This window comes from Onychostruthus taczanowskii, unplaced genomic scaffold (genome assembly GCF_017590055.1).
Source record: "Onychostruthus taczanowskii isolate IOZ18803 unplaced genomic scaffold, ASM1759005v1 scaffold75, whole genome shotgun sequence".
NCBI lineage: Eukaryota > Metazoa > Chordata > Aves > Passeriformes > Passeridae > Onychostruthus > Onychostruthus taczanowskii.
In genome coordinates this window covers 2882760-2910441 of record NW_024505339.1, presented here as the reverse complement: position 1 = coordinate 2910441, position 27682 = coordinate 2882760, and the positions used below count along the sequence as shown (strand labels likewise).

At 47.6% G+C, this 27682-nt stretch overlaps 2 protein-coding genes across 7 annotated transcripts in view; both read left to right on the top strand.

Moving 5' to 3' along the window:
* The first annotated feature begins 36 nt into the window (after positions 1 to 36).
* Positions 37 to 27038, top strand: RAD51D (RAD51 paralog D). Of its 3 annotated transcripts, XR_005953996.1 has the most exons (15): positions 37 to 302; positions 648 to 757; positions 1367 to 1428; positions 1582 to 1700; positions 1928 to 2009; positions 2109 to 2243; positions 3031 to 3126; positions 3298 to 3388; positions 4051 to 4121; positions 4929 to 5096; positions 6644 to 6778; positions 7453 to 7574; positions 8014 to 8156; positions 13203 to 13284; positions 26992 to 27038. XR_005953996.1 is itself a non-coding variant. In XM_041422889.1 (11 exons), the coding sequence occupies exons 1-11, from the start codon at positions 61 to 63 to the stop codon at positions 6725 to 6727; spliced, it is 1260 nt and encodes a 419-aa protein (XP_041278823.1). In that variant the 5' UTR covers positions 40 to 60; the 3' UTR covers positions 6728 to 7426. The 3 variants fall into 3 exon arrangements, 1 of the variants encoding a protein (XP_041278823.1); XR_005953997.1 differs by lacking the exons at positions 8014 to 8156; positions 13203 to 13284; positions 26992 to 27038 and having other exon boundaries at positions 7453 to 7729; XM_041422889.1 differs by lacking the exons at positions 7453 to 7574; positions 8014 to 8156; positions 13203 to 13284; positions 26992 to 27038 and having other exon boundaries at positions 40 to 302; positions 6644 to 7426.
* RFFL (ring finger and FYVE like domain containing E3 ubiquitin protein ligase) overlaps positions 9339 to 27682 on the top strand; it is a 29521-nt gene continuing 11177 nt past the window's right edge. The window contains exon 1 of one of the 4 annotated variants that reach the window (XM_041422893.1): positions 9339 to 9629. The gene's annotated coding sequence lies outside the window, so the exon portion shown is untranslated. Of the gene's footprint in view, positions 9630 to 21603; positions 22349 to 27682 lie in introns of those variants that run through there. The other 3 variants (XM_041422894.1, XM_041422891.1, XM_041422892.1) reach the window with 3 other exon arrangements.

Genomic DNA, 27682 nt, shown 5'->3' with positions numbered 1-27682 from the left:
GGGGATGGGGAACCCAAGCGGGATGGGAAAACAGAGATAGGGAAAGGGAATCCAAGCGGGATGGGACGGCCGGACAGCCGGGCCGGGGAAAGGAAACTCGAGCGGGATGGGGAAGGCAAACCCCAGCGGGATAGGACAGTCGGGATGGGAAAGGGAACCCCTGCAGGATGGGACAGTCGGGATGGGGATTGGGAACCCCAGCGGGATGGGACAGGCGGGCCGGGGAAGAGGAGCGGCCCCGTCCCTTCCGCCGGCGGCAGGAAGCAGGAAGGGAGCGGGCAGGGCTGCGGGGAGCCCGGGCGGTGGGTGACCATCGTGGGGCTGATGGATGGAGGTGGCTCGGGATGGAGGTGGCTCGGGATGGAGGGTCCCCTTGCCCCGGGAGGGAGTCCCCCCGCCCGCTGTGCTCCCCCATCCCCAGCGCAGCGGTGCCCCCTTGCAGGATTTTGGGCTGTTTGACCCCAAAGAAGAATTAGTTACCCACCCATCCCAAACACAGCTTGGGTGGCTTCTCCCCGGCTTCAGGCCCCATCCGTGGCTCAGTGTTGGACCTGGCAGTGCAGGGTGGAGGATTGGAATTGATGATCTTGGATGTCTTTTCCAAACTTAACGATTCCATGAATCCCACTCTCCCGTCTCCTTTGCAGGTCTCTGCTCTTCTCCCTCGCTGTGGAGATGGTGGTCCTGCGGGCTGGGCTCTGCCCTGGTCTCACTGAAGACATGATCCAGCTCCTCAGGGCCAATGGCATCAGGACGGGTGACAGGGTGGCATCGGGGTCTGGGCTTGGGGAACATCATCCCCCGTGTGTTTGGTGGACCTGTGTCATCCCACATCCTGGGAGGGTGGTGGTGGTGCAATATCCTTCTGTGTCCTCCTTGCTGGATTTCTTCTGGGTCCTTCTGGGTGGATACTGTGAGTAAGGACTTCTCCAAAGGAGCAGGAGAGTGTAAGGATGTGGTAAGAGATCCCTGCAGAGGCTCATTGAGGATGGATCAATTCTGGCTTTTAATGGTATTTCAGGAGGGTTTGTACAGTTTTCCCTCTGAAAAATGCCCAACTTCTTGGAATGCTGCTCCCTGGGCACCTCCTGCCCTTACAGGGGAAGGAAAAGGTGCTGGGCAGCTCTTGAGCAAAACAGGGAAAATTTTTACCAGCTTTTCTCCCTACTCTGTTTTGTAAGAAACAGTTTGTTCTGTGATGAGTGATGGGGCCATCTCAGAGGACACACTCCTCCACTCACAGTGTTGACAGAGGTCACAGCCACTTTGCTTGTTGGTGCAGGTTTTGTCTAAGCTGGTTGTCTTCTGGTGTTTGTGGTGTGACCGTGTTTGGCTTCCAACCTCTTGTCCCTCATGTTATTTGCAGTTGTGGACTTTGTGTCTTCAGACCTGGAGGATGTTGCCCAAAAGTGTTCCCTGTCTTACAAGGTAGAAGCTTCTACTCCTAACTCCTGGTACACTAACCAGGGAGCTCAGAGCTCATGTTGGGCTCAGGGACAAGGATGGGCTTGTCTGGGGGGCCCTTCTGCAGCAGCTGCTGGCTGTTATCAGTCCCATTTCCAGACGTGCCTCTGCCCCCAGGCGCTGGTTGCAGTCAGACGTGTGCTCCTGGCCCAGTTCTCTGCCTTCCCTGCCAATGGAGCTGACCTCTACGAGGAGCTCAAGAGCTCCACTGCCATCCTGCCCACTGGCAGCCCAAGGTGGGGACCTCACCCCCCCACCAGCTCTGTCTGGGGCTGGGTTTGCTGCACAAGGCTGTGCATGCCAGCACAAGCTGTGAATTTCATTCTCCAAACCATCCCCATGCAATTGTGTGCATTCGGGAAGGGAAATTTAAGGACAAATATCTGGGGACTGCTGCCTCCTGGTGCCCCTGCCATTCTGGCTAAAGGGGTGTTGATAATCCCCCCTTGTGTCCATCCCACAGCCTGGACCAGCTGCTGGACTCAGGGCTGTACACGGGAGAAGTGACAGAGCTCATGGGAGCACCAGGCACTGGGAAGACACAGGTGAGTGGGGTGGAGGACAGGGGAGAGGACAGGTAGGGCGAAGATGTCCCACAGAGGGACATGTGAGGGCTGGCTGACACCCTGTCCCTGTCCCCCCAGGTGTGCCTGGGCATTGCAGCCAGTGTGTCCCTGGGGCTCAAGCAGCACGTCCTGTTTCTCGACTCCACGGGGGGTTTCACTGCCTCCCGTCTCTGCCAGATGCTCCAAGCCCAGACAGAGGATGAGGAAGAGCAGGCAAGTTCCCCTGGAGCTGGTCCCTCTGCTTACTCTGAAACTCATTTTGCTCATTTGCCTGCAAGAAACCCCAGAGATGGTTTGTCTTTCCAGCTCTGCCTTTGCCCTCATGGACTTTTTTGAGTCCAAACCTTTCCTTCCATGGCCCAGTGGGTGCCATGCTCAGGACAGATTCTGTTTGTTGTTTGTCTTGGGAGAAGGGAGGGACTTACAGGACTTCTTTTTTGAGTCCAAACCTTCCATGGCCCAGTGGGTGCCATGCTCAGGACAGACTCTGTTATTTGTTGTTTGTCTTGGGAGAAGGGAAGGACTTACAGGACTAGCAGGACTTTGCTCCCTAAGCTCAATCCATGTTGCTTTTCCATCAGTGTCCTAGGGGCAATGGTGTTAATGGGGTGGAGGCAAATGTGGAAGAATAAGGGTCTGTGGCATGGTGTGAGTGCAGAGAGCTGGTGGCACCTGGGCAGGAGGAATAGGACAAACCCTGGGGCAGGAGGAATAGGACAAGTCCTGGGGCAGGAGGAATAGGAGAAATCCTGGGGTAGGTGCAATAGGACAAACCCTGGGTCAGGAGGAATAGGAGAATTCCTGGGGCAGGAGGAATAGGACAAACCCTGGGGCAGGAGGAACAGGAGAAATCCTGGGTCAGGAGGAACAGGACAAATCCTGGGGCAGGAGGAACTCAGGAGGAATAGGAGAATTCCTGGGGCAGGAGGAATAGGCCAAGTCCTGGGGCAGGAGGAATAGGCCAGGTCCTGGGGACACTGAGGCTGGTTTTGTGCTGCAGCTGGAGGCTCTGCAGAGGGTGCAGGTGGAACGTGTGTTCAACATCTACGAGGTGCTGAGTGCCCTGCAGGAGCTGCGGGATCGCCTCTCCCAGCAGGTAGGAGCGAGCCTTGGGGCCCCTCTCCCCTGCCCAGAGCTGCAGGGCTTGTGTGCCTGACAGGTGGCTCCAGATTGCCTCATGCTGGGGATGCTGGAGCCTCTGTGCAGCTCACAGCCTCCAGAACTGCTGGATTTGTGACTCCACGTTGCTCCTGGTGCCTCCTTGCAGGTCGTGAGCTCCGTGGGACCTCTCAAGGTGGTGGTGCTGGACTCGGTGTCGGCTGTGATTTACCCTCTGCTGGGTGGCAGGCAGTCAGAGGGTGAGCTGGGGCACCGTGTGTGCTGTGCTTGCAATGGGGCTGGGGCAGGACGGATCTGGATGTGAGTGCTCCCAGCTTTTCCCTTAGGATTGGATAAAAGGGGAGTGTTTGCAGTGTTAGCAGCAAACACTCCAGCTGGTTGTGGCCACTCCTGGTCTGAAACCCATCCAGGGGAGGCACTGGACTCTTTGCCCATAAATGAAAACTTCTCTCAGAGTGTCAGAAATACATCATGGCACAGTTTGCATGGCTCCTCTGAGGCCCTTTATGCTAGAAAGGACCATAAATCAGAAATGAGGATGCCAAGGAGCCCTCTCAAACACCTTCCAGAGGCTCTTGCACAGCTGAGTGGCAGCCAGTGCTGTCACAGGAGGTCCCCTCACAGCTGTGGGCTGTAGGAAATTAAGCTGTGAGCTGGAGGGATGGGTCCTGTGCCTGCTAAATCATGCTGGCCAGCTTTGTCTGGAGCTCCTGATGCTTTTGTAGGATTTTTTGGGCCTTGTAAGATAAGAAAGGATGGGGAATGGTCCAGTGAAGGTGTCCATGAACTGCACTAGTGCTGGCCCTGAATCCAATGCTCATGCAAATCCAGATGTCAGCTGCTTCCAGGGTGCACTTTGGGGGCTGATCCCCAGACAGCCAGATGCTTTGTCCTGCTCCAGGTCTGGCCCTCATGATGCAGCTCTCCAAGGAGCTGAAGACCCTGGCTAGGGAGTTCAGCCTTGCTGTTGTGGTGAGTGTTGCTGTGCTTTGTCCTTCGTGTGCTGGTGTGTGGCAAGGAGCCACAGGGAGGCTCTGGAGCCTGTGGGAGAGGGAGCCAGAGGCCTGAGCCCCACAGTGCCCTGCTCCCTGACATCTCTGCAGCCTGCAGATGTCTTGTTCCAAGCATGGGGCAGGACCTGGGCTGATGTGCTGCCTCCTGCCCTTGCTGTCCTCAGCCGTTCACTGGGTTGAGCAAGGCAGAGTTAAGTCCAGGCAGGTTGAAAGGCTGGTTGTGTTTATTTTTTATACAACACCGTTCATTTGAGGGGCTGGCCAGCTTCCTGGGTGACCTCTTGGTCACCTTGCAGGAGCTGCAGGGCATTGTATCACCCCACAGGAGCTGCAAAGGGCCTGCTCTAGCCTTGCCAGCTTTTGGCCAGTGCACCAGGCAGGTGGGTGGGACCACAGTTAATGTGTCTGAGCAGGGAGTGTCACACCAGAGGATGGTGGTCTGCTGAGCCTGGCTCTGGAGGGTGTTGAGACAGTCCTGCCTTTCCTTCTGGTAGAGTGACAAGGACAGTGTGTCTGGAAGGACACTTGGAGGCCCCAAGTTAAACTTTGTGGTGATTTCAGCACCAGGAGAGATGCAGCTTGCAGATATCAGAGAACTCCCTGACATTGCTCTGGGCAATTACCTGGGCTGTGCTCGGAGGGGATAGCAGAGGAGATGAAGGAGAAGGGAAAACCTTCCTAGAAGCAGCAGCACGGCCAGGATTTCCTGGTGACCTCCAGTGTGTCACTACACCGAGTGGCACTGCTAGGTCTGTTTGTGCTGCAGGTGACCAACCAGGTGACAAGGGACAGCAGCAGTGGCCCACTGAAGCCAGCCCTTGGCCGCTCCTGGAGTTTCGTGCCCAGCACCCGGGTGCTGCTGGAGAGCAGAGAAGGCTCCTGGGAGAGACCCAGCACACAACGTGCAGCTTCCCTGGCCAAGTCACCCCGGCAGGTGAGCATCCCTCCATCCATCCATCCATCCATCCATCCATCCATCCATCCATCCATCCCTCCCTCCCTCCCTCCCTCCCTCCTTCCCCAGCCTGGCAGTGGGAGAGCAGCTTGTGCAGCCTGGCTGGGTGCTGTAGAGGAGAAGAGCAGAGCATCTGTTCCCAGCAGCCTGGGCTGGTGTTTTTAGGGAGGATAAATGAGTGGCACTATTGTATTTACAGGGAATGTCCCAATGAAGGCAGGAATTATGAATCTGACTCCATGTTCTCAGAAGGCTAATTTATTACTTTATAATACTATATTATATTAAATAATACTATACTAAAGAATACAGAAAATATACTTACTGAATGCTAAAAAGATAATAATGAAAACTTGTGACTCTTTCCAGAGTCCCAACACAGTTTGGCCCTAATTGGCCAAATCAAAATTAGTCAAATCAACTCACAGCAGAGTGCAGTGAAACAATCACCTGTGGGTAAACAATCTCCAAACACATTCCACATGAGCACAGCACAGGAGAAACAAATGAGATAAGAATTGTTTTCCTTTTCTCTGAGGCCTCTCAGGAGAAAAATCCTGGGTGAAGGGATTTTTTCAGAGAATGTGAATGCCACATGGCAACCACTTCCAATCCAGGTCGCTGTGTTCCTGGTGCTGGTTTCACTCTCCTGATGGTGTGTGGGCAGTGAGGGTCCTGTGGAAATGGCTCTGACACCTCCAAAGGTGACTTCAGCTTGAGGCCTGCCTGTGCACAGGCAGCATGATATATTGGTCTCCTCGAGCCAGGTGTTATGAGCTCTTGGAGATCTATTTCACACCTGAGATAGCTCAGCCACCTCAGATGGCATAAAATCGACAGGATGGCTTTTGTGGTAGTGTTGGAAACAGAAAAGTTTCATTAAAAGGCAAAATAACAAAGCTTTTTACAGAGAAAACCAGAGCCAGGAGCAAGAGGCTCTTGCTCCTGGTAAAACACCTCACAAAAGCAATTTTTTCCTTTGTTCTCTTCTTTTTCTAGTGAATTGCTCAGGCAGGACTTTCTGTCTTCTGTCCAACTGGCTATCCTTAAGTTTGAGGTGAAGTCCCCAAGGTCCTATGAGATGTCTTTTTACCTAATTGAGGAGAGAAACTTCTGGGCATTTTTTCCTTTTTAAGGAGACAAAGGATAGTTTGGTCACTCAGTCAACAGAGGGCACATTCCTACTGAATTCCCCATTCAGCCCTGCCTGAGCCTTCTGGCTCTGAGCCTTCTCTGCTGCTTGATCCAGACAGATTTGGGTCTGGTGGTGTGCTAGGCAGTGAAATGGATCCTGGATGTGCTAAATGGTGGTGTGTCTGGGGAGGTCTCAGAGCAAGATGTTCTTTCTTTGCTAAATTGCATTGTCTATTTGTGTCTCTGCATTCAGCAGTCCCAGTTAAAACAGGGGCACCAGCAGCAGGAAATCCTGAGGGGGATTAACTGGGACTTTTGGCTCTGAGACAGGAGATGGAAAGATGAAGAGCCCAGCAGTGTGAGGATAAGCTTTGCTCTGTTCCTCCTTGCAGCCAACAGGGATCCAGGTGGAGCTGGACATTGGAAATGGTGACGTGTTGGAACCCAGCCTGGTGACAGCCACACAGGGACTCTGATGGGATGGAGAAGCAAATGTCACAAGGTTCAAGAGAGCTGCACAAAAGCAGGCAAGCACTGAAGGTTTTGCAAACTGACTGAGAGTCCTGCAGCCCTGGGAAGGACCAACAAGAAAAATCTCTTGTGGGAACACTAAATGTGGGTTCCCTGGAGACCTCTGTGCCTGCAGTGGCTGGGCTGTGAGGGCAGCCAGGTCCTGTCCTCTGCTGTCTTCACCCCCCAGAGCCAGCCCTGTGCTCAGGTTTGGGATCAGCACAACCCCACAAATCCCCTGTGCTGGTTCTGTTCCCCCATGGCTCCTTGACCTCTGGAGTTCTGATCATCCTTGGGCCCACAGTGGGCTTGGTTCAGAAATAAAACAAACAAAAAAGCTGTTTCACATGGCTGTGGTTGTTGAGAGCTGGAATTCAGTTAATGACAGCTGCTCTGAACTTAATTAAAATGTTGAGCAGGCCTGGGGTGGGACAGGCTGCTGATGAGCAGGGACACAATGAGATCCTTGATCTTCCCTTCTCCCCAGAGGAACACCAGGCGCTGTGGGGACCTGCTGGTGGTTTTGGGGCACAGCTGGGCTGTGTAAAGCCTTGCTGCTGACTGATGGAGGTTCTGGTCTGGATTAGCTGGGGCAGATGGGTCCTGGCTGGCACCAGCTGGCCCTGCTGGATGCTCAAGGACCTGTTCAATTGCATGTGGTGATGTTTAAAATAATCTTGCCCTGCTCCAGTGCTTTCCAGCTGCTCTTGTGTGCTCTTGGCAACCTCCTGAGGAGAGGGAGGCTTGGATGTGGAGTTTCCTCTTGATCCCAGATGTCTCAGATGCCCTCAGTTTAAGAGACCTCCTTGGCAGGTGAGCTGAGCCATGGCTTGCACTTCAAGGCAGCTGATGGAGAATTTGGGGGCTGGGACTAATTAGGGCATGCTCATTAAACTAATGACACAGCACCACAGCTGCTGGAGCCCTCTAAGGCTGTGCTTGACACATTAAATACATATTTTTTACTGAAAACTTTCTAAAGCTGTGTATTTATTTGCATTTCTGGGCTCTCCAGGCTCAGGAGGGGAGGTTTGGCTCTAGGGGTTGCAGCCTGGTTGTTGGGGTTGTGAGGAAGAGGATGGTTTTCCTGTCTGCTGGAGACCTGTGCTGACGTGGCTGGAATTTACAAGCAGAAATTTACCTTATTAGCCAATTTCTTGTTAGTTAATTCCTTGCTAGCTCCTCTCTTGGAGCTGTGGATAAAGGGGTGGTGCACACACATTTTAATTTCTGATTTATCTCTCTGCCTCAGGTTCTGCAGGGGAAGCAAAGCTCTTGTGGGGGAGTGTGGAGCAGGGAAGAGCCAAGCAGAAACCTCTGGGGTTATATTTGAACCAAGAGGGCTTTCCAGATGTTTCCTTCCCCTAACCAACAGGACGAGAAGAGGAACAAAATGTTAGAGTCAGCGTGAGACCAACCATGTGTGATCCCTGAGAAATGACAGGAGAAATTCCAGCCTTGCGCTCAGTCCCCAGGGAGTCACGGGGTGGTGACTCAACAGGGACACTGCCAGTCTGTCAGGAAAGGTGATGGTGTGAGCTCTGGGCTCCTTCAGAGCTTCCCACCCCAGCTTTCATTGGCATAATGGTGACTGGGGGGGATTTTCTCTCCTCGGCATTCAGCTCATTGCTGCTGTGGGAGTTTTTTCCCTTTTGGGAAACATCTGGGGAGGGTGGTGTGATTTGGGTCTGGCTGGGTTTTGTGTGGCAGCTCTTCTGCTCCCAGGTGTGCTCTGAGCTCACAGGGCTGAATTTCTGGCTGTGTTGCTGCAGGGAAGCTCTGGCTGCTGGCTGTTTCACAGTGTGGGGACAGCAGGAGTGTTCAGGGAATCTCTTACCCCATCTGGAAAAACTTGACTTCCTGCTCAAGCTGATTTGCCCTAAATTTGTATAGTAAAATCAGGCTTAAAGGAGTTTCTGACCTAAATATCCTCATTCAGCCTTTCCCCTCCATGCTCAGTCAGGCACTCCTGCAGCTCTCTAATGCAGAGTTCAGGATGTTCTTTTTCCCTGCCTCTTCCCAATGCCCAAAACAGCTGGAAAACCTCTGGAAAGGCTTGGAGCAGGGCAGTGAATCCCATGCCAGGGCAGGCAGGGCACCTCTCTGAGCATCAGGGATGCCTTTTGGCACTAAGGGCTTATTTGTCCTTTTGTACATATTTTTTAATATATAAAAACATATATATATATATATATATATATAAACATATTATATATATTTGTATATTTATTTGTATATATATTTTTACATATAAAATTCACATATAAATGTGTGTTTACACGAATAGTGTGCACATTTGTGTGTGTATGTACGGGCTGTGTGTCCGTGTCTCTGTATCTCAGTATAAGAGGACAGGAGTCTCACGCCGTGCCGGGGCAGGTTCAGGCTGGACACGAGGAGGAAGGAAGGGTGATTAAACATGGGAATGGGCTGCCCCGGGCGGTGGTGGGGTCACCATCCGTGGGGTGCTCGTGGATGGCTGGCCGATGAGATGTATTCCATGCCGATTGATTCTGTGATCTCTCATTGTATGCTCCCTTCCCGTGCAATGCCGTGCGCACCCAGGGACTCCCCCAGCGCACAGGAACCCCGTAGTACCCCCTCTTCCTCCTCCTCCTCCTCCTCCTCCTCCTCCCACCTGCCCACGGCGGGTCTCGAACCTGCGGATATCGGAGCCCCCGCGGAGTCCTCCTGTCCGCCAGGAGTCGCTGCTGCCCCGCCCGGCTGCCCTGGGGCCGCTCCGGCCGCCGGGCCCCGCGGGCAGTTGCCATAGCGCCGCCGCCGCCGAGCGCAGGCACCGGGACGGGACCGCCCGTTCCAGGCCCGCCGGCCCCGCCGCCACCCGGGACGCGGCTCCTCAGGGGGAAGGTGAGGCGGCTGCGGCTCGGCTGGGCTCGGGGGGCTGCCAGGTGTGAGGGCTGTGTGCGGGTCTGGCGAGGCTGACAGGGGTGGAGCGCTGAGGGGAGCTGGCAGGTTCGGGAGCGTGCAGCGCTGGGGCGCAGAGGGGGCTGGCGGGTTTGGGGACGTGTGTGGGGCTCTGGGGGGAGCGTTTGAGGGTTTTGGAGAAGCTGGCAGGGTTTGGGGGTGTGGGGCAGTCAGGAGGCTGCCAGGGTAGGGAAGGGGGATGGCGCAGGGGAGGGGGGCAGGTGAAGTCCGTGAGGCCGTGGAGCTGTCACTGAGGGCTAGCCAGGAGCTCCGTGGCTCTGGGGTGGGGGGTTGGCAAGTGTAGGGGGACACAGGGCACAGGGGCTGCCAGGACTTGAGGGCACAGGGCACGGGGAATGGGGCTGCTCGGCTTGGGGCAGCTGCAGCACCTGGGTTTTGGTTTGGGCTGATGGGGTCAAAGGGCTCCCTCACAGGCTTTCCCTAATGAGGGGGAGTGGGACCCTGGTGCAGCCTCTTTTTTATGTTAAGAGGGTGATGAGTAACTCTTCCCTCTCTGAGTTCTGCTCCCAAAGGGCCTCTGTGGTTCAGTAGGTTGTTCTGCTCAAATTGCTATGAGAGCTGAGGAATTCTGGATAAGCACCAGCCTTCTGTAGAGCTCTCTGCTTAAATTATTGTCTCTTTGCATTTTAGCATGTCCAAAGTGTAATTTGACGTTAAGGACCTAAAAAATTTCCTTCTCTGCTCAAAAACTGGGGGCGTAGTGCAAAGTGAGAGCTGAGCAAGTCCTTCCTTTGCTGCAGAAGGCAAAAGTTGTTGAGAAAATAAAAGTCCTCGAGTGTCCTTCCGAGCAGTTTGTTCCTGTAAGCAGGTCAAGGTGTTTCCTGTGGGGAAAGTATTGACTCATTCTCAGGTTTCTTAGCAGTGTTTTGGTGTCTGCAGGTTAATAAATGTCAGCTCTGCAGTGAGAGCAGAGTCCTGCCTGAGTCTCCTCAGGTGGAAAGGCTGAGGATGGACGGGCTCAGTGTTTGAGAAGCAGTCACACTGCAGAAAAAACTCGGGAGTTTTCCAGCCCTGCAAGGAATGACAGCTGGGCGTGCTTAGTCAAGTGCAGCATTAAAGGTGGATAGGAAGGGTTTAATTTTATTCTTCTTGGATTAAGCTGTGCTCAGGGTAGTGTTTAATTGGCTGAGGCAGAAGGGGTTTATTTGTGTGTTTCATTTGAGCTCACTTCCTCCTCTCTGACACAGCATGTCTTCTGTGGGGAGCACAGGATGTCAGCTCAGATGTTGGTTGGGGAGAACTCCTCCACAGCAGTGCAGGGACCTGTGGCACTTTTCTGTCCTTTCCAGCCTCACTGTGGAGTTGGTGAAAAGCTTAGCAGATCTACAAGGAGATTTTTTTAGCTCTCCATATCGTTAGGATGGGACTTCTGTCCTTTCCAGCCTCACTGTGGAGTTGGTGAAAAGCTTAGCAGATCTGCAAGGAGCTTTTTTAGCTCTCCATATCATTAGGATGGGAGATGATGGGTGCATTTTAAGTTGGTAATTTATTGTGTTTACACTCTGGGCTGTATTTCAACACTTCGAAGCTCAGATTTTAAGACAGATTATCATTAAGGCATGTACATGATTGTATCAACAAAAAGAGTTTTAATGCTTTGTTTTCCCACTGTTCCCTCATTTTTCCAGACCTGAGGAGTGAAGCAGAAAGCTGTGATGAGCTTTAAATGTTTCCTACAATCCCAGATCCTGGTTTATCTACCTCCACCCATCGAATACTGAATCTCCTTAACTCCTTAGTGCCCACAGTGATGGAGAGGGGGATCTTGTAGTCCTTCTCTGTGATCACAATTGGTTTTGGTGGCACAATTGGCTCTAATGAACCAAAACAATCACCTTTGGCTGTTGTGTTTCCCATTGGGGGCTGGGAATCCTGGAGCTGCAGGACTCTGTGACTGCACATCCACTCAGCTGTAGCAACTGAAGCTTTAATTAAAGGCTGAGTGCCTTGGCAGTGGTGCTCATGGGTTAATGCTTAATTGCTCAAGTTTTTGCTGAATTGGGATAGTTTTGAAGTCATCACAGAAGTATTGTGTTTAATTGTAGGGTAGGAAAAGTAGGATGGCCTCCAGTGAGGCTCAGTCTTTCTCACTGGCAGGTACCATGTGATTTGGCTCCTAAAATCAGAGCTGAATGCCCTGCTCTGCACTGAGAGTACAGAGGAATCAAAATGTGAGTTTTTGGGAGGTTAGTGGTCACTAGTTGAGTTTATGACTGAAATCTGTCTTCTTCACATTTTCAGTTTTCTGTTTGCTGTTGTTGACTTCAGTGTGGGTTTGTGTTGTTTTGTTTGCTTGTTAAATGGTGTAATTTTCACTTCTTGTGCAACTTTGCACCACGGTTTGTTGTTAGTAACAACTGAGATTGTGAACTCTTCAATTAGGCTGGAGCATGAGCTGAGCTGAGCTGCCAGTGCTGTTATTAACCCTGTAGTTTGGACTTTGAACCAGTTTTTGCCTGGAGGGGTGGAAGCAGATGTCCATGGTGTGTCTGCTCTGTGTGCCTCTCCTGGGCCAGCCCAGAGGGGCAGTGGGGCTGGGCAGGCTGTCTGACCCAGCACTGCAGTTTGTGTCCTCAGGTCTGGCTGGTAAAATGCTCTCCTCACCTAGGCTGCGTTGGTTTTGCTGTAGGAAAAATGGTGTTTAATTAGGGTTAGGCTGCTTTCCTGTCCCTTCTAGTGGGTTTTCCCAGGATAGGGGATCACAGAGTGGATTGGGTGGAAGGCTCTTAAAGTTCACCTAATTAAAGATCCCCTGGCTCTATCTCTTCTCTAAACTTTCTGACCAGTCCTGAAGATAAGAAATCAAAATACATTGAACCAAGTACTTGAGCTCCTAATTAAAGATCCCCTGGCTCTATCTCTTCTCTAAACTTTCTGATCAGTCCTGATCTGAAGATAAGAAATCAATATACATTGAACCAAGTACTTGAGCTTGATGAAACACACCGTGGGCAGCAGGATAGTGAGAGCTGCAGAAAGGCGTGTGCACGTGGCCCTTTTTTGGACACAGCTGTGTGTGACCTGCTGCTGAGCAGGGAGAGGGAGCCTCTGGGTACCTGGCAGTTAAGAGAAGTTGATTCTTCCCTCTAGTCCCAGCTCTGGCTACAGACACAGCCCAGCTTTACCTGGATGTTGCTGGCAGTGTGGGTGCTGGAGTCTGGACTGAGCTCTGGAAGTGGCGCAGCCAGAGCCCTGCTGAGCTCTCTGCTTCACTGCCTGTGCCTTGTGCTCTGCACTTCCATGGATTTACCTGGATGTTCCCCCAGCCCTCCCCTGACTGCCCACTGTGAAACCCCAGCCTGGCTCCTGCTCCCCAGAGTGATTCCAGTCATTGTCCCTGGCAATCCCTCTGTGGTTTCCCAAGCCTGCTTTCCTCCCCTTCCCAGGGACTGTCCTTACAAAAGCCAGGCTTGGGAGTGTGAGCTTCCCTGAGCTGGCATTGAGGGAGCAGGGAATGCTTTGCAGGGGTGAGTGAGTGGAATCTCTGTTTCACAGGGGGACAATCCAGTCGTGTCACTGCTGGGCTGATGTCAGGACCAGGACTCACCTGCATGCAAAGGTTTCAAACCCCCTGCTGGTAGGTGCCTCTAAAGTTGATTATTTAGTGTTCAAGCAACATTACAAGGTTGAAAAACTACTCTTTTCTTTAAGAAACCAAGAGTATGACTGTCAAATCAAGAATTCAGATTTTGTATTAGGTTTTTCCTTCTCTCTCAGCTGGTTTTCCCAGAACTGAGATGGCTCATTCTAACCTCTGAAAGGCCTTTTTGGCTTGTTCAATTTATGCTCCCATAAGGGGCTTTCTTTAGAAAGAATTGTTGTTCTGAGATGCTGTTAATTCTTCTCAGTGTCTGTAAAATCTACAACTTCTTCACATTAATTGCTCTTGAGGTTTTCAGTTTACTCAAAAATATTAACCAGGCTTCTTTCTCTGATGCCCTCTGGCTCCTTTGCCAAATAGTCTTGGAATAGGAATTTCCACATTTTATTTCGGTGGAGACTAAAATATTCATTAAACATCAGCTTTTTTTAATGCTGCCACCTTTTTATTTATATTCAGATGGTTGTGGGATGTGCTTATAAGAATATACTTAAGGAGCATATGCTTTGAATCTTTTAGTTTAGGCTGATGTTAAGTGAGATTTGAAACTCATTAAATGTAATTTGAATTTAAAATACTCTCTTTTGGGAGTAGCTTGTTGCGTGGTAACCTCTGCTGCAAGAAGGATGGTTCCTTTGGGCTTTATATATTCTATATATACACGTGGATGATTTCAAATTGCATTGTCACAAGTGGCATCACTGAATCCACACCACTTGAGCTTTTATTGCTTTGGCTATCACCCAAATGAGTCAGGAACTGCATCCCACAGAATTCCAGACCGAAACTGATGTGATGCTACTTTTTGTTGATGTCAAAATACCTTGCTCAGAGCAAAATGACTGCTGGCACCAGAGGATGTCCTTCCCCCAGAGACTTGGCTTGCTGGCATCACTCAGATGAGCAGTTCCTGTGTTTGAGGTCATCCTCCAAGGGGTTGCATCATGCATTAGTAAGTTTGCTTCCATGGAAGTGTTGGTGCTTCCCAGGACTTTGCCTGGGCCATGATTACCTGGAAAGCTGCCCAGCAGTGCTGTCCCTGGGCATGGAGAGTGATAAGCAGCAGCTTCCTGCTCTGCTGTAGTTTGGTGTTAAAATAATCGTTGCCAGGCTGGGAGCACAACTGGTGCTGCAGCTCTGAGGCAGTGAGCAACTCCTTCTCTGTGGGATTGCCTTTGAATTTGTTTTGTATGTGTCTTAAAAAGGAGCTTTTATTCATCTGCTGGAATAGATTTCTTTATAGACACTTGAATTTGATAATCTGAGGAAAAACAGGCCTCTGTTCCTGAATGGTTTTTAAAATGACAAATTAATGGTTAAAAAGGGGGAAATCTCTGTTTAGATTAATAAAATAACTTTTTTATTACTGAATCCATGAACCTTTTCCTATATGTATGCCCAGCAGTCTGGGCTAGCAGCAGAGATGGATAGAATGTCAAGCCTGATAGATTGTTGGAGCTGGTTTTTGGTAGTTAAACAATAATGGAGCTGTTGTGTGCTTGCAGGGAAACACTGAGCTCTGTGTGCAGACTTCAGCCTGGAGAAAGTTCCAATTGTTCCACAGAAGGGCGAGTTCTAAAATGCAGCTTCTGTGGCTGGTGGCACAGCTGGCCAGATCCCTGCCTGTCCTGAGGCCCTTGCACAAGCATTGCAGGAGAGTTTGGAAACAGTTTATTTTTCAGATTCCAAGGAAAATGTAGATTTCCAAGTCCCCTTTGACTGTATAATGCAAAGAGTAGAAATCTCAGCTGGTTTTTATGTAGGGGCTGTTTCCTGCTCTTGGAGCTCAGGGCCCGGGTTCCTGCCAGTCAGACAGAGGCTGACATTGCATAATCCATGCCTTATGTCTCTCAGATGGAAAGGCTGATCCATCAGTTGGAGGGGATCATGGAATTCCTTGTCAGCTCAGTCAGACCTATCTGTCACTGTGCAGAGGGCTCTGGGGTAGGAGGAGCAAGATTTCTCTTATGCACCAGAGAAACAGGAGGGAGTTGAAACGTGAATTTAATAAAAATAAAGCCCAAACCATCACTGTCCTTTTTGGCAAAATACTTTTCTATTCCTGCTGTTATTTATACTATTTGTTACTTTTTCCTTTGACCTGAATACAAATCAGAGACAGATTTTTGCAATGGAAATACCTAAGGAATTCATTCTTTGTTGTGAGTGAAGGAATTCCTGGAAAGAACTGAAATATGTTGTTCAGCTCACTGCCAGGCTTCAGGAGTAACTTGGAATGCCTACAAGCTGTGCAGGGAGAGTGCAGCTGGAATTCAAAGCACCTGTAAATGACTGCTTGTGTATGGCAAAATAACACACTTAGAAACAAAACATTTGCAGCATTTCTTTTTATCTGCCTAAAGAGGCACCTTAAATCTGCAAATAACCTTATCTGATCACCCTGATACCATCTCTGAACTCTGCCGTGGGTGAAAACCTATTTCAGGGTTTCAGTTGTGTGTTTTAGAGAGAACACACAACACATTTAATACAGGTTTGCTATTTTGGTCCCTTGGAACCCTTAACGTTGCATGATCTCAGTTTGTTCAGCTCTTGCTGTGCTAAAGGCCATTTCTGTCAGGTTTTCAAACAATGTGTTCAACTGCATATAATGAAGCCTTTTCATCCAGCAGAATGTAGGCCAGAGCCCAGCCTGGGTCGTGAAAGGCTTTACTTTGGCTGAGGGAAGTAAGATGATCGTTCTTGGAATGAGGCCTGTCTCCCTCAGTGCTGCTCTGCCCAAAGCCAAACTCACTTGGTGAGACATTGTTCTGGAGGCCTGAGCTTGCTTTTTGACTTCTGGATGTGGCTCTTAATAACATGAACTACAGCTGTCAGTGCTCTGGCAGGAATAAGAGATGCAGGTTTGACATTAAATCTAATATATGGTAGTATTTCCTAAAAATTCCCCTAATGAAAGAAAATGTGAAGAAAAGGGTGTAAACTGTTACTGCCCACTGTGTGCTTGACTGATCAGCCTTAATCCTTGATAATGGAGGAAACAATCTAAAGGTATTGACAAAACCTTCTAAACCTCTAAGGAAAAGGGTTTTTTACAACATGTACAAAAGATCTGAGATCAAAAATCCTTGATGTTTTTGTAGCCTGCAGTTTGACAGCATGCTGCCTTCTTCACACCTTAAGTCCCAAGAACGTTTGTCTTTTTTGTTTTGTATTTTGTTTTTTTTAAGGCCACATTTGTAAGTAAAACTTTTAAGTTGAAATGCCCCTTTAATTAAAAACAAGCTTCTTTATTCTGCACATTGGCCATAATTTTCATTGTGAACTGGGAAAGAGTTCAAACAAACAAACAAAAAAGCCACCAAAAATGAACAGGACTTGCATTGTCTGTTGCACTTGTGTCAAACATTAATTTGGCCTCAAAATCATCTTGTTTTGTCCTGTTTTTCTTTTATATTCTGTGTTGTAAAACTGTTAGTATGCTCTGCAGAATTGCAAGGAGGTTGTTCACTCACATTTCTTCCCTTAAGTGCTTCATTTCTATGAGCTCTGTAGTTCTCTGAAAGTATTTATTCCATTATGAATGCAGTACTGCTTTAAAGAAATGAAATATTGATTCCATTCCCTGATGGGGCAGTATCTGTATTTTGCTTATGGAAAACTCAAACACAGAGAACTGAAGTGGCCCAGACTCACAGAGCTGGAAACTGAAACAAAAAATCCTCACGTTGAATTGACCCACATTTATTTCATTACTAATCTGAAAATAACTAGCCAATTATATTTTTTGAAATTTGGAGTTTAATTTTTTTTTTAATAGGAATATGTGGTATCTGATTTTGTTTGTGTAATCAAAAATGGATCCGTTTCTGCTGAACTATTGAACTGAGAAAAGTAGAGTTTAAAAGAGAAGAAAGGTCATGCTGATGTTATCAGGTCAGTGGTGGAAAAGATTGTGTCATAGGGAGCTTCTTACTGGCAGCAGTCCTGTCTGGTTGTGCTGAAATGTCAGATAGGTTGTTGTTTGTTTGGGATCTGAGGACAGAAGTGAAGATGTTTTGAGGTTTTATTTAAAAAATAAGTATTCTTTGTTGCTAGAGGGCTGTGTGAAATTACAAGAATACTTAGTATGTTCCCAGCCTCCATGGTAGCTGGTCTGGTTTTATTCTTCATGCCCCAATGCCAGGATTTAGTCTAATATGAAAATCTTGTCTGTCATTTTACAAAGCAGAAAGCCCCCAGAATGGAAAGAAATGCTTCTGCCAGTTACAGAGAAGCAAAATGAAAGTGTGATGGTGCCTGAGTACTGCAGAGGTTGAAGAAAAATCCCCAACAGAAGGTGAATTTAAAAACCCAGCCAAAATGAAGTAGATTTATTGGTATCTAAACTCCAGTGGTTTCTGGAGCACTGACTCACGATGTCTGAATGTCTGGGCTTGCCAGAAGCCTGCACTGAAATGTGACCCTGCTGGCTTGGGCCATATATGGGACATTTCCCTGTGTGACAAAGGTGGGAATCCAGGAGGTGCAGGTCCCTGGCTGAAGCTTTCCTTACCTGCTGTCCTCTCAGTCTTCTGTGAAAATGCATTCTCTGGGTTGGATCCCACTGGGGTTCCACGTTCAGCACTTTGTTTGATCCCATGAATTGGATGGGTTTAGGTGATCTCTGCCATCAAAGGATGCCCATCCTGCCTCTGTTGGTGCTGCACACAGGTGATTAAAAGGCTTGACAAAGAACTGAAATGTTCTGCCATAATTGATGTATAGAGATGTGGCAATAAGGAAGAATTACCTTTTTTTGGATCATGGCTTTAGTTCCCAGAGACCAATGTTTACTTGAATGGTTGGTGAGTCCCTGTGTGAGCTCTTGCAGAATCTCCTCAAGATGTGCCCCCTCAAGTCAGCAAACCATGGGACCAGATGGCTGTTGTGTTTGTTCATGTTTGTGTTTGTATAAAGGCCAGATTTCGGGCTGCTTTGTTTTGGATTTCTGAGTCCTTAATGTTCTGCAGAAATTGAGGCTGGAGGGAGAGAGGCACAGCAGTCAGACAAGGATGGTGGTGAAGGAGCCCATGTAGAACCTTCCAGCTCTAGAAACAAACACTGCAGGTGGTTGGAAATGGACTTTTCCACAACATCTGTCCCATGAATGCTGTAGAGAGTTCATGCTTGTCCTGCTGGCACACATTGGGTGCTAAGGCTTGAACTTTCCCTCAGTTTCCAAGCTCTTCTCCAGGGCTGCATGTAAGCAATTCTGAATTTCAAATGCTTCCGTGCTAAATGGAGATTGGCACAATAATAGTATTTATGGAAATGCTTTAAGAGAACAACTTCAAAGTCCCTCTCAAAGTTCCACCTGTATTCACTTCCTTCAGATGAGAGTGGGGTATTTTCCCTTGTCCACAGATAAGGTGACTAAACCATAAACAAACTCACTTTTTTATCGTGCTATCTTTTGTTATCTCAGGAACAAAACCAGTCATCAGGTTTGTATTCAACATCCTGGACCTTTTTTTAACTGCTGACTAATTTCTAAGTATTTCTGCAGCCTGGGAGGGCAGAACTTCCCACATTGTGTCAGATGTGACGTGTGAGCTGGTCTTTGTACGTGTGTGCTGAAGGAGAAGATCTGCAGCTGCATTTTCTTCTATTTCAGCACCTAGTTTGGATTTGAATTCAGATTAATTTGGAATAGGCATAGCTATGAAATGAGTCTGCAGTGTTTGTACTTGTTATGATGTGCCTCAGTTATATACATCCAGATCTGTTTCAGTCTAGCCAAATAAAAATTATCTTTTTTCAGGCTGCAGTTAAATAGGTTAGAGGTTGCCTGCCAGTCTGCACAGAGCTGTGGTGCATCCAGTCCTACTGCACGTACACTTTTCCACTTGTATAAATTCCATGGAATTTAGGTTCATTTTCTACCAGCAGCTCCTGGAATAAGGTCGGGAGAAGAGTAGGTTTAGCATGTGAGGAATTTTGAGACTATATTTTGATTTTAGAGGGGTGAAATTTAGAAGTTTACTGGTTAAAAATAAACCCATAGCTTGGCATGACAAATAATTTCCAGGATTTCCAACTGATGTTGTAATTTATCAGCAAACACTCTCAATTCTGGATGCCTGAGACACAGTGATAACCCTGAGTCTGTGGAGCTTTAGGGCCAATTGTAATCCCAGTTTCAGGGAAACTTAATGTAATTCTGGCTAGTCTTGTCCATTTCCAAATTTGATGAGCTGTATCTGGGATAATGCACCTCTCTCTTCTCCTTTCAACTGCCCCCATATGCTTGTGCTTCATTCCAAAGCTAAACTGTTGGTGAATATGTAATTTATGCAGTTGTCATAATGAAACAAGATGTGTAATTGTGCAAGGGTTTCCAATGGAAATAGCTTGATCTCTTTTTACCTGAAGTAGGGAACTTGAGATATGATGAAAATAAAAGTTGATATCCTTTCTCCTCCCCTTTTTTCTCCAGCTCCCTGAATTCCCCCGGTTGATATCCTTTCTCCTCCCCTTTTTTTCTCCATTTAGGAGAAGGGTATCATTACACCATCTGACAGTGGTTACCTTCTCCCGTGGTGAAATCACCTTCCAGCAGAGGGAATTCCAGGCTGTTCCCTGGTTAAACTGTGGATCTGCTCCTGTTTGTTTGCAATACCCAAACACTGAAGTCACTGGGTCCACAGCAGTGTTTTGCAGCACAGCAGAAACTTATTTTCAGCAAGGTTCTATTCTGGGCATTGTAAAATGTGCTGAGAGAGGGAGGTATTTGTAGTGTGGAGAGGAGGAGGACTCCCTGAAAAGCTCCTGCTATGCCTTTGGAGCCTCTTTCTGACTTCCAGGTGGGCACAGATCCAGGAAACCTCCCCCAGCTGTTGCCACGTGGCTGTCATGGAAGAGTGGTTGAGGTGGGTTTTGAGATGAAATCTGGATGGGATGGACTCTTCCTGGAGTAGGGCTGGTTAGGGAAGCTGCACAGTAATTTAAATGTTCAGGTTTTCATTGAGAATTTATTGCTGTCTATTAGAATTACAGTTTTAGCAGTGACCTATGCAGCTGAATCCAAGAAAACCTGTGAGGAATGGTGAAAACCTGTGAGAGAAAAATCCAGCGTGGAGCTTCTTCTCCATCATGAAAAGGACTGGTTGAGTTGGGAGGAGATAGTCCAGGATTCCTGGACTGCTCCTTGCTGACATTTTGGTGGAGAAATTCCACTTTCAGTGACACTTTTGGGTGTGAGACTAAGGATAGAGACACATCCAGCCATGCAGGATTCTGGGAATGGTAACAAAACAGTACTCTGGAATCTTGCTTCTCCAGAGTGTCCTTTCTTCTCCTCCTGACTTGGTTCATGCTATAATTACAACTGACTTAATTCAGCCTTGCTGATGAATATCAAAGCAGTGTGAAAGAGCACAGCAGGTTTTTGAATTGTTTTTCGGCGTAACAGGAGAGCGGAAGGGAGATAAGCTCGAGGTCACAGTTTGTCCCTTGGGAACAGGTATGGGACTAAGGAGTTGAGACAGACTGGGTAAGAAAAATAATTTTCTAAAATCACATGATTTCATTAATCACTTTGTTTTGGTTTCTGTTAACTTGCTGGGAGAATGTCACTGATTTGCAAAAGAAAAAGACAGTTGACTTTCCATCTTGGCAGATGTCTCGAGACCTAATTACAGTTAATAGCAAAAAGAACTTTTTATCTAAATATTTTTCAGTATATAAAATGCAACTTTGGCTCAAAGTAAACAGTTTATATTAAAATAATACTCATCCCAGGTATCCAATTCCTTACAAAACAGGATTTCCAAGCTTCTCATGTTGAAGTGGGGGGGAATTTGGTGTTACTTGTGCTACAGAGGAGAGGGAAGATGGGTGAGAGTTGAGTTTGCAATTCCAGGTGCAAAGCTAGGAGTCAAGTAAGAAAGCGTCTGTTTTGGAATTAGCTTTCTCTCAATGCTCCATAAATCCCACAGCTTTCTAAAACGGTTTTCTCCATTTCAAATGGGAATTGCAGCTCTCTAGTTTCAAAGAGGTGCTTGAAGCTGAGATCCTTTGTGCTTGTAACAGTGCTGGTGGGATTTCAGGTGGAGATCTGTCTGTAAACCTCCTGAACATCATCAGGTGTTGCTGGCAGTACTGATAATACTGGTACAGCTGCAAAATGCTCTTGGAATACTTGCTGGATTTTTGTCGTGTGTATAAGAACTCGTAATTTTCCTCTCAGCTAAGCCAATTTTCCATGGGCTTACCTGGCAAATGGTCTGCTCAATGTAAACCAGGTTACAGCAGCATAAAAGGGGCTTTGTCTGCACGATGGTTTCCTCTGTACCACGCAAGTGGGAAGTGATTTTTGGTGCTTCTCTGGGCTCAGCAGCAGTTGAAGGCGCTGGCGTTTCAGCAGAGCCGTGTGTGGCTGTGCTGAACGCCTGTGGCCCCATTCCAGCTTTTTCCTGCTCTGCCTTGCACCCTGCCCCAGCGGGCTGCCCTGTTTACTCTCTGCTCTGTGCTAAATGGATGTCACTTCCTTCATTAAAATGCTGGTGCGCGGCCAGGTTCCCTTCCTTCGGGCTCGCACGCTCGCAGCAGCGGCGCTGCCGCATCCAGCTGTGTGCCACGCTCCGGGATCTGCTCCTGCCTGCGTTGTTGGGATCTGCCGAGGCTGCCGAGCCCACACACAGAGGAGGCTTTTGGAGGCATCTCCAGCGTGGAGAAGCACAGGTGCAGCTGTGTTGAAGAGGGGCTGAAGATGGATTATTGCTGGTGGGTGCAGTCCCTTCCAGCCAGGGACTGTGCGCGTCCCGTGGGGAAGGTGTAGGCAGCGTTTGGAATGGGGTGCCAGTGCCAGCCTGCTCTGGCCAGCCTCTGGACATGAGGATGTGGGTGCTGTTCAAGGGCATCCCCTGATGTGCCCGGCAGTACAGGCACTCCTGGATGCACAGGATCACAACCAAAGGGACACAGAAGTCCTGGACACCCTGTTCTGTGTGGACTGACCTGAGCTCTCTGCCTTTGTAGCTGACCAGGGCCTCACCTGAAGAGTTTTAAACTGACATCAAAGTTGCTGATCAGACTGGTGAGCAATTAAATATTTGTCTTTGTTGCATGATGTTAGATGATTAGAGATGGGAAATGTCTCCAGGCTTTTGGAGGGCACAGAACAAAATGGAAAAGTGTTTCTTTCCTCCTTCCATAACACAATTTCTTGTGCCTCCCCCACCTGAACACTTCTGTTTCTAGCTGTGATCCAGTGCTGGTATTTATTTACTCATTTTTTTCAAGGTGTGCATACTGTCACCGTGGGCAGGTGAAGTAGTAGCTTTACTCATATTTTTTCCTATCCCTACATAAAAATCTGACAGTTTCAGTGCAGTTATTTTATCCAGTAAATTAGATGTACATTCCTTGTGACAGGTTTGTGTCCCATCTCTTCCTTTTCTCCTGCTCTGTACTGGTTGAGACACCATGTCTGCAAATGTCATGCTCAGACTGGCAACCCGCTTCCTTTCCTTGTCCCTTCTGCAAGTGGCTCATTAGCTGACTTTTCCAGCTGTCCCAACATATGGCTGCTCCCATTTATCATAATTCAGGTCTGTGCCTGGAACAAAGGCTGATAAAAATAATACTTTGTGCATAAGTGGTATTTGAGCAGATTATTCTATAGCTCTGTTATCAAGCAAATACTGCTTTTTTGACCTTACTTTGAATTCAGTTTGGAAGTGGTAGGTCATTAGTGAAACTAATTTTAGCAAGGCATTTCTTATCAGTGCAGGTTTGTTGAAATAATTAAAAAAAAAAGTAGTAAATTGTAACAATGAGCAATTGTGCAACACTATTAATGGGACACCATGGTGATTAACTCATTAAATGCTTCAACCATTTCAAACAGCATTTGTCAAAGTGAGATCTGATCCATTTTGCAGGGGCTACAGCATGGATTAATAACAAAAATAGTAATTTTTAAAAAGACCTATCATTACATGAGTATTTTAAAGCCACACTGCCTTTTTCTGGCCTCCTGAACAATTTCCTTGGTCTTCAAGCTACTAGAAGTGGCAGGAACTAATGATTTTGTGCTCAGCATTATGCCAGGGTTGGTGTGTTGTGTTGAGAGTTGTCTTACTGGTGTTGTGCAGGACACACGGTCTGTGTTGGTGTAGGACATCTGTAGCTGCTCACTGCAGTCCTGAAGGCTGGAGGAAGGTTCTGAATGGGAAGGAAGGAGGGTGTTCCTCAGTGGATGGGGGCAGAGAGGAGCTGGCTGGTTCAGGGAGCTGATGGAGAAGCAGCTCACTGTGCTGAGCTCAGGAGGTGTGAGGCAGCTCTTGGGGCTGATGGGCAAACAGCACTGCGGGATGCTGGCCCTGGCAGAGCTGCTCTCTTGCATCTCCCTCCCTTTTTGGCACCCAGCTCCATCTGCAGTAGCCTCGAGGGTCATCAGCCCTGCTGCTCCAGTGGTTGAAGGCCTCTCAGGAGCAGAACTACTTGCTGCTGTGGTTTCTTCTCGTGTGGGAGTAGAATCAGCTGCTTCTGGGAGCTCATTTCCTTTTGATCCCTTGATTCAAGTGTCTCCTTGATGCTGCTGCATTCCAGCTGCTGAATTCCTGAGCAGTCATGAAAAGGAGCCAGACCCAGTCCTGGAGAGCTTTATTATACAGAGCTGGAAGCTCATTGATTCTGAGATGTTCATTTGCTTGCTCTAGTCCCTTGTTGTTTGTACCCTTAGGAAAATTAAGGCAGATTTTATATTCAAACACAAACCACAGTTTCCCTCTGCAGCCACAGCCTAGCCTTTGATGAAATCCAAACAGCATGTGTAATAAATCCTGTGTGGAGGCTGTGATCCCTGGTACTCCAGCTAGCAAGGTTATGGCAGTGATACTGCATATGGAGTGAGAACCTGAGTTCAAACACTTTTCTAAATGAAGATAGGAAGTAAAAGAATCCAGGCCTGTATTATGAATCCTTCTTCAACTATGTATGGGAGGAAAACTTTGACATCACTGGCATTTCATTCAGAATTAAATCAATACAGAACTTTTGGCGTTGTATAGAACGTGTTAATGAACTGGTGATGAATTGAATTTAAGTCTCCTGTTTAAATCCAGTCAAGAGATTCATGGCATGTACAGCTTCATACTGGAAAAATAAATAATCAATAAAAGCAGTCCAGCAGAGCATGGTGGAGTGCTGGCACCACTTTATCCATGGCAAGCATCCTCCCTGCCATTTATTGGATTTCTTCTGGTTTTCCTTGAAGCAGCTGAGGAAAGAAGATGAAACAGCCCCTTCCCAGGGTGCTGATTGCCATGTGGGTGGATGTGTTTGCAGGTCCAGGATAGACTGTTTGATCTTGTGTCTCCACCCTTGATGAAACTCCCTCTCCCTTTGCCCTGGCAGATGCTCTAAGCACAACGTGCACTTAGGATTTAGGGCAGGTGTTTTTTGGCTGCCAGCAGACACTGCTGGGTGCCTGCCATGGAGCTTCCAGTTTGCCAAACCCAGCTCAGCTGGGTTTGTGTGTGGCTCACGCAGTTGTTTCTGTGGCTCCAGGAGGCTGTAGAGACACCTTGTCCAAGGATAATGCTGCTATCAGTAGTGCCTGTAGTGTCAGCTATGCCAGTAAGTCCGCATCTTTTATTCAAGATGTTCCTGAAATCCATGCTGTCATTAAGTTTTCCAAGCTGTTATTTTTCACACTGTTATTAGCCAAGTTACTGTAAGTATTTTCCCAACCCTGGAGCACAACACAGAAGTAGCTCTTTCCACTGGGAGTTCTTTTGTCTGGGCATTAATTTGTCACTTTGGTGTAGCTGTGGAGCTCCTTGGGTGCAGAACAGCAGCTCCTTTGCAGGGAATTGACAGGATCTGTGGTTCTGACCTTCAGACTGCCACATCTGTAACATCCATCCATCCATCCATCCATCCATCCATCCATCCATCCAGGAAATGAGCAGTTCCTGGACTGTGCTGACCACGTACCTCCAGATGGGTAAGAGAATAAATAAGGGAATAATTTTGCTGTTGCAAACATTGTAGAGCTATCAAGGAAATTGTCATCCTGAAATTCCACTGAGGCATTCTGCTTGTAACTTGGAGTCCTCTATCAGTGGCAGTGTTCATTTCCTTGGCTCTAAAGCTGATCCTGTCCAGAACAATGGAAAATCCCTCTTGAAGCAGCTGCTGAATATTACCTGTATTGCTTGCTGCTGCCTTAGTGCAGCTGTAGGCAGCTACAGAGGTGTTTTACATGTGTGCTCCTTTTTATACCTTTGGAAAAATGTTACGGATCAGAGGACAGTCCTGGTTGTTGTTTGTTTATGGGCATTTCCCTTCTATGCTTTTGTAGCTGAGCAGGATTAAGGCTCTTCTAAAGCAACATCTGAGCTTTTTGTTGGCCTTTTAATTCCTGGCAATCACAGAGCTACAACCCCAGCTGAATGCTGAGCTCTGTCTTATTTTATCCCAGTTTGTGCACTGCCTTGTGTTTTTCTTCCCAATGTTTGACATGTTGCAACGTTCCAGAGTGAATTAGTAGGCTGTCTTTTTCTAGGAAAACAAAGTTTTTGGGGGCAGGCAGTAGCATTTGTGTATTCTGTTATCGTGGGTGGCCTTCAGCTTGCAGGGGTCCTTGAAACAGGAAGGGAGCTGAACTCTGGATGCAGTTTTCCACTGCTGTGGAGGCTGTGAATGCTTCTTGGACTGTGCAGCTTTGTGTTGTTTAGATTTGTGATTCCTAGGAACAAATTAAACCTCCCAAAGAATGTGATTTCCAGTAGAAATTCTGTATTTTTGCAAAAGAAAATCTCTGTTAACTTCTGAGTGGGACAGAGAGCTTGGAAATTAACGTGCAGAGAAGAAAAGGGTAATTGTTTCTTTCATCTGTGCCATCTGAAGTGCGTGTTTGATTGCAGGGCAAAGCTAATAGAGATGGATGATAGATTATTTCTGTTCATGCAGTGCTTTCCTCCTTGTATTTATTGGGATCTCATTGCCAGCCTAAGTGCAGTCCACACTGTTTATTGAGATCTGGTGTCATTCCCACTGCAGCAAGGAGCACATCAGCTCCAGCACGAATCCATGGAGTGAATGTGTAGATTTGTATTTAACTCTGCAATGTGCTGAGCCTGCAGGGAGGGCTCCTGGCTGAGCTCACACTGTGGCCTTTGAAAGGCATCCATCCAGGACAGCAGGGACTCTGAGCAGCCAAATTCAGCCAGGGTCTGAAAGGATCAAAGATAACACTGAAGCAACAGATACTGGAGCAGCACCAGAGTGCAAAAACTTCCCAGTTCAAGTACATCAGCCCCAAAATTTCAGCACAGCTTTAAAAAAAGAACATACTACACCCAATAACCATTAGGATTCCCTTCACAGCCCTGTTCCCTTGGGAATCTGGAGTTTCACAGTGGCAATACTTACTGAGTAACAAGCAATGAATTGGCTGTACAGCTGAGAGATGTTTTATTTCCAGAAGTTTATAAAATCAAGCAGTTGCTGAACACTATCAGTGAGGGAGCTGATTTTTAAGACATAAAAGAAACAGTTCAGGAACTCCCATGTGAGAGCAGAAATGCAGAGGAGGCAATTTGTATTCAGTTTACCCGTAAGTGATGACACATGGTGTGTGCTCCAGAAACTGAATGCCCAGATGAATTCAGATTTCTTTGTAAACTCCCAAAAGCAAGTTTATAGCAGTGTATTTCTGGAATATTGCAGCAGAGGTGGTCTGAGAAGACTTTGGAACTGAGCATTTTGCACTGGACTGTGTTAGGATTTTTGGTAAGTGTGTGTGTGTATATGTGTGTATACATATAAAATTTGACTTGAAAAAATAAACAAGTGATTTTGTGTCTCAGCTGCAGTTGTTTTCCTAAGCAAGTTACCAAAGCCAATATTTGATTTACTTACATTACTGACATTGACCTGCTGTGTGATGATTCAGCCTTGTAATGCTGTAAATTCAGCCGAGAACTGCAGTGTGAAATCAGCGGCTCGGCTGTCCTTGCTTTTATTTTATCTTTTTGGATTTGTAGCTGTAAATCTGTAGGGGGATTTAGGATAAAGCTGAGGAATGGCCATCTATGATCCTGCTGCTGATTTTATTTAACTGTTCTGTTCCAAATAATTTGAGCTTTTGTGTTCTTTTCCTGATGCCTTATTACATCCTGATAAGTATTGCAGCTTATGTGAAATAGAAACAGCCTGTTACAGCAAACTCAGAATCTGATACGGCCAAGTGGAACATAAACTTTATCTTATCTTCATTGTAGTCTCTTAACTCCATAAAGTATCAGTAATAAAGTTCTCTTGATCTTTGTTTGTCCCTTCTCACCAAAGCTGCATCACGCTGGACTGGCCGTGTGGGGTTTGTGTCAGAGGAAGGATCAAACCTGACAAACGTGCTGTT

Excerpts from the sequence above, each read along its gene's own strand:
- RAD51D (XM_041422889.1), top strand. The coding sequence starts at position 61 with ATGGGACGGCCGGACAGCCGGGCCGGGGAAAGGAAACTCGAGCGGGAT. Across the intron at positions 1,701-1,927 it reads CTGCCCACTGGCAGCCCAAG|CCTGGACCAGCTGCTGGACT; the intron begins GTGGGGACCTCA and ends TCCATCCCACAG. Across the intron at positions 3,389-4,050 it reads GGGTGGCAGGCAGTCAGAGG|GTCTGGCCCTCATGATGCAG; the intron begins GTGAGCTGGGGC and ends GTCCTGCTCCAG.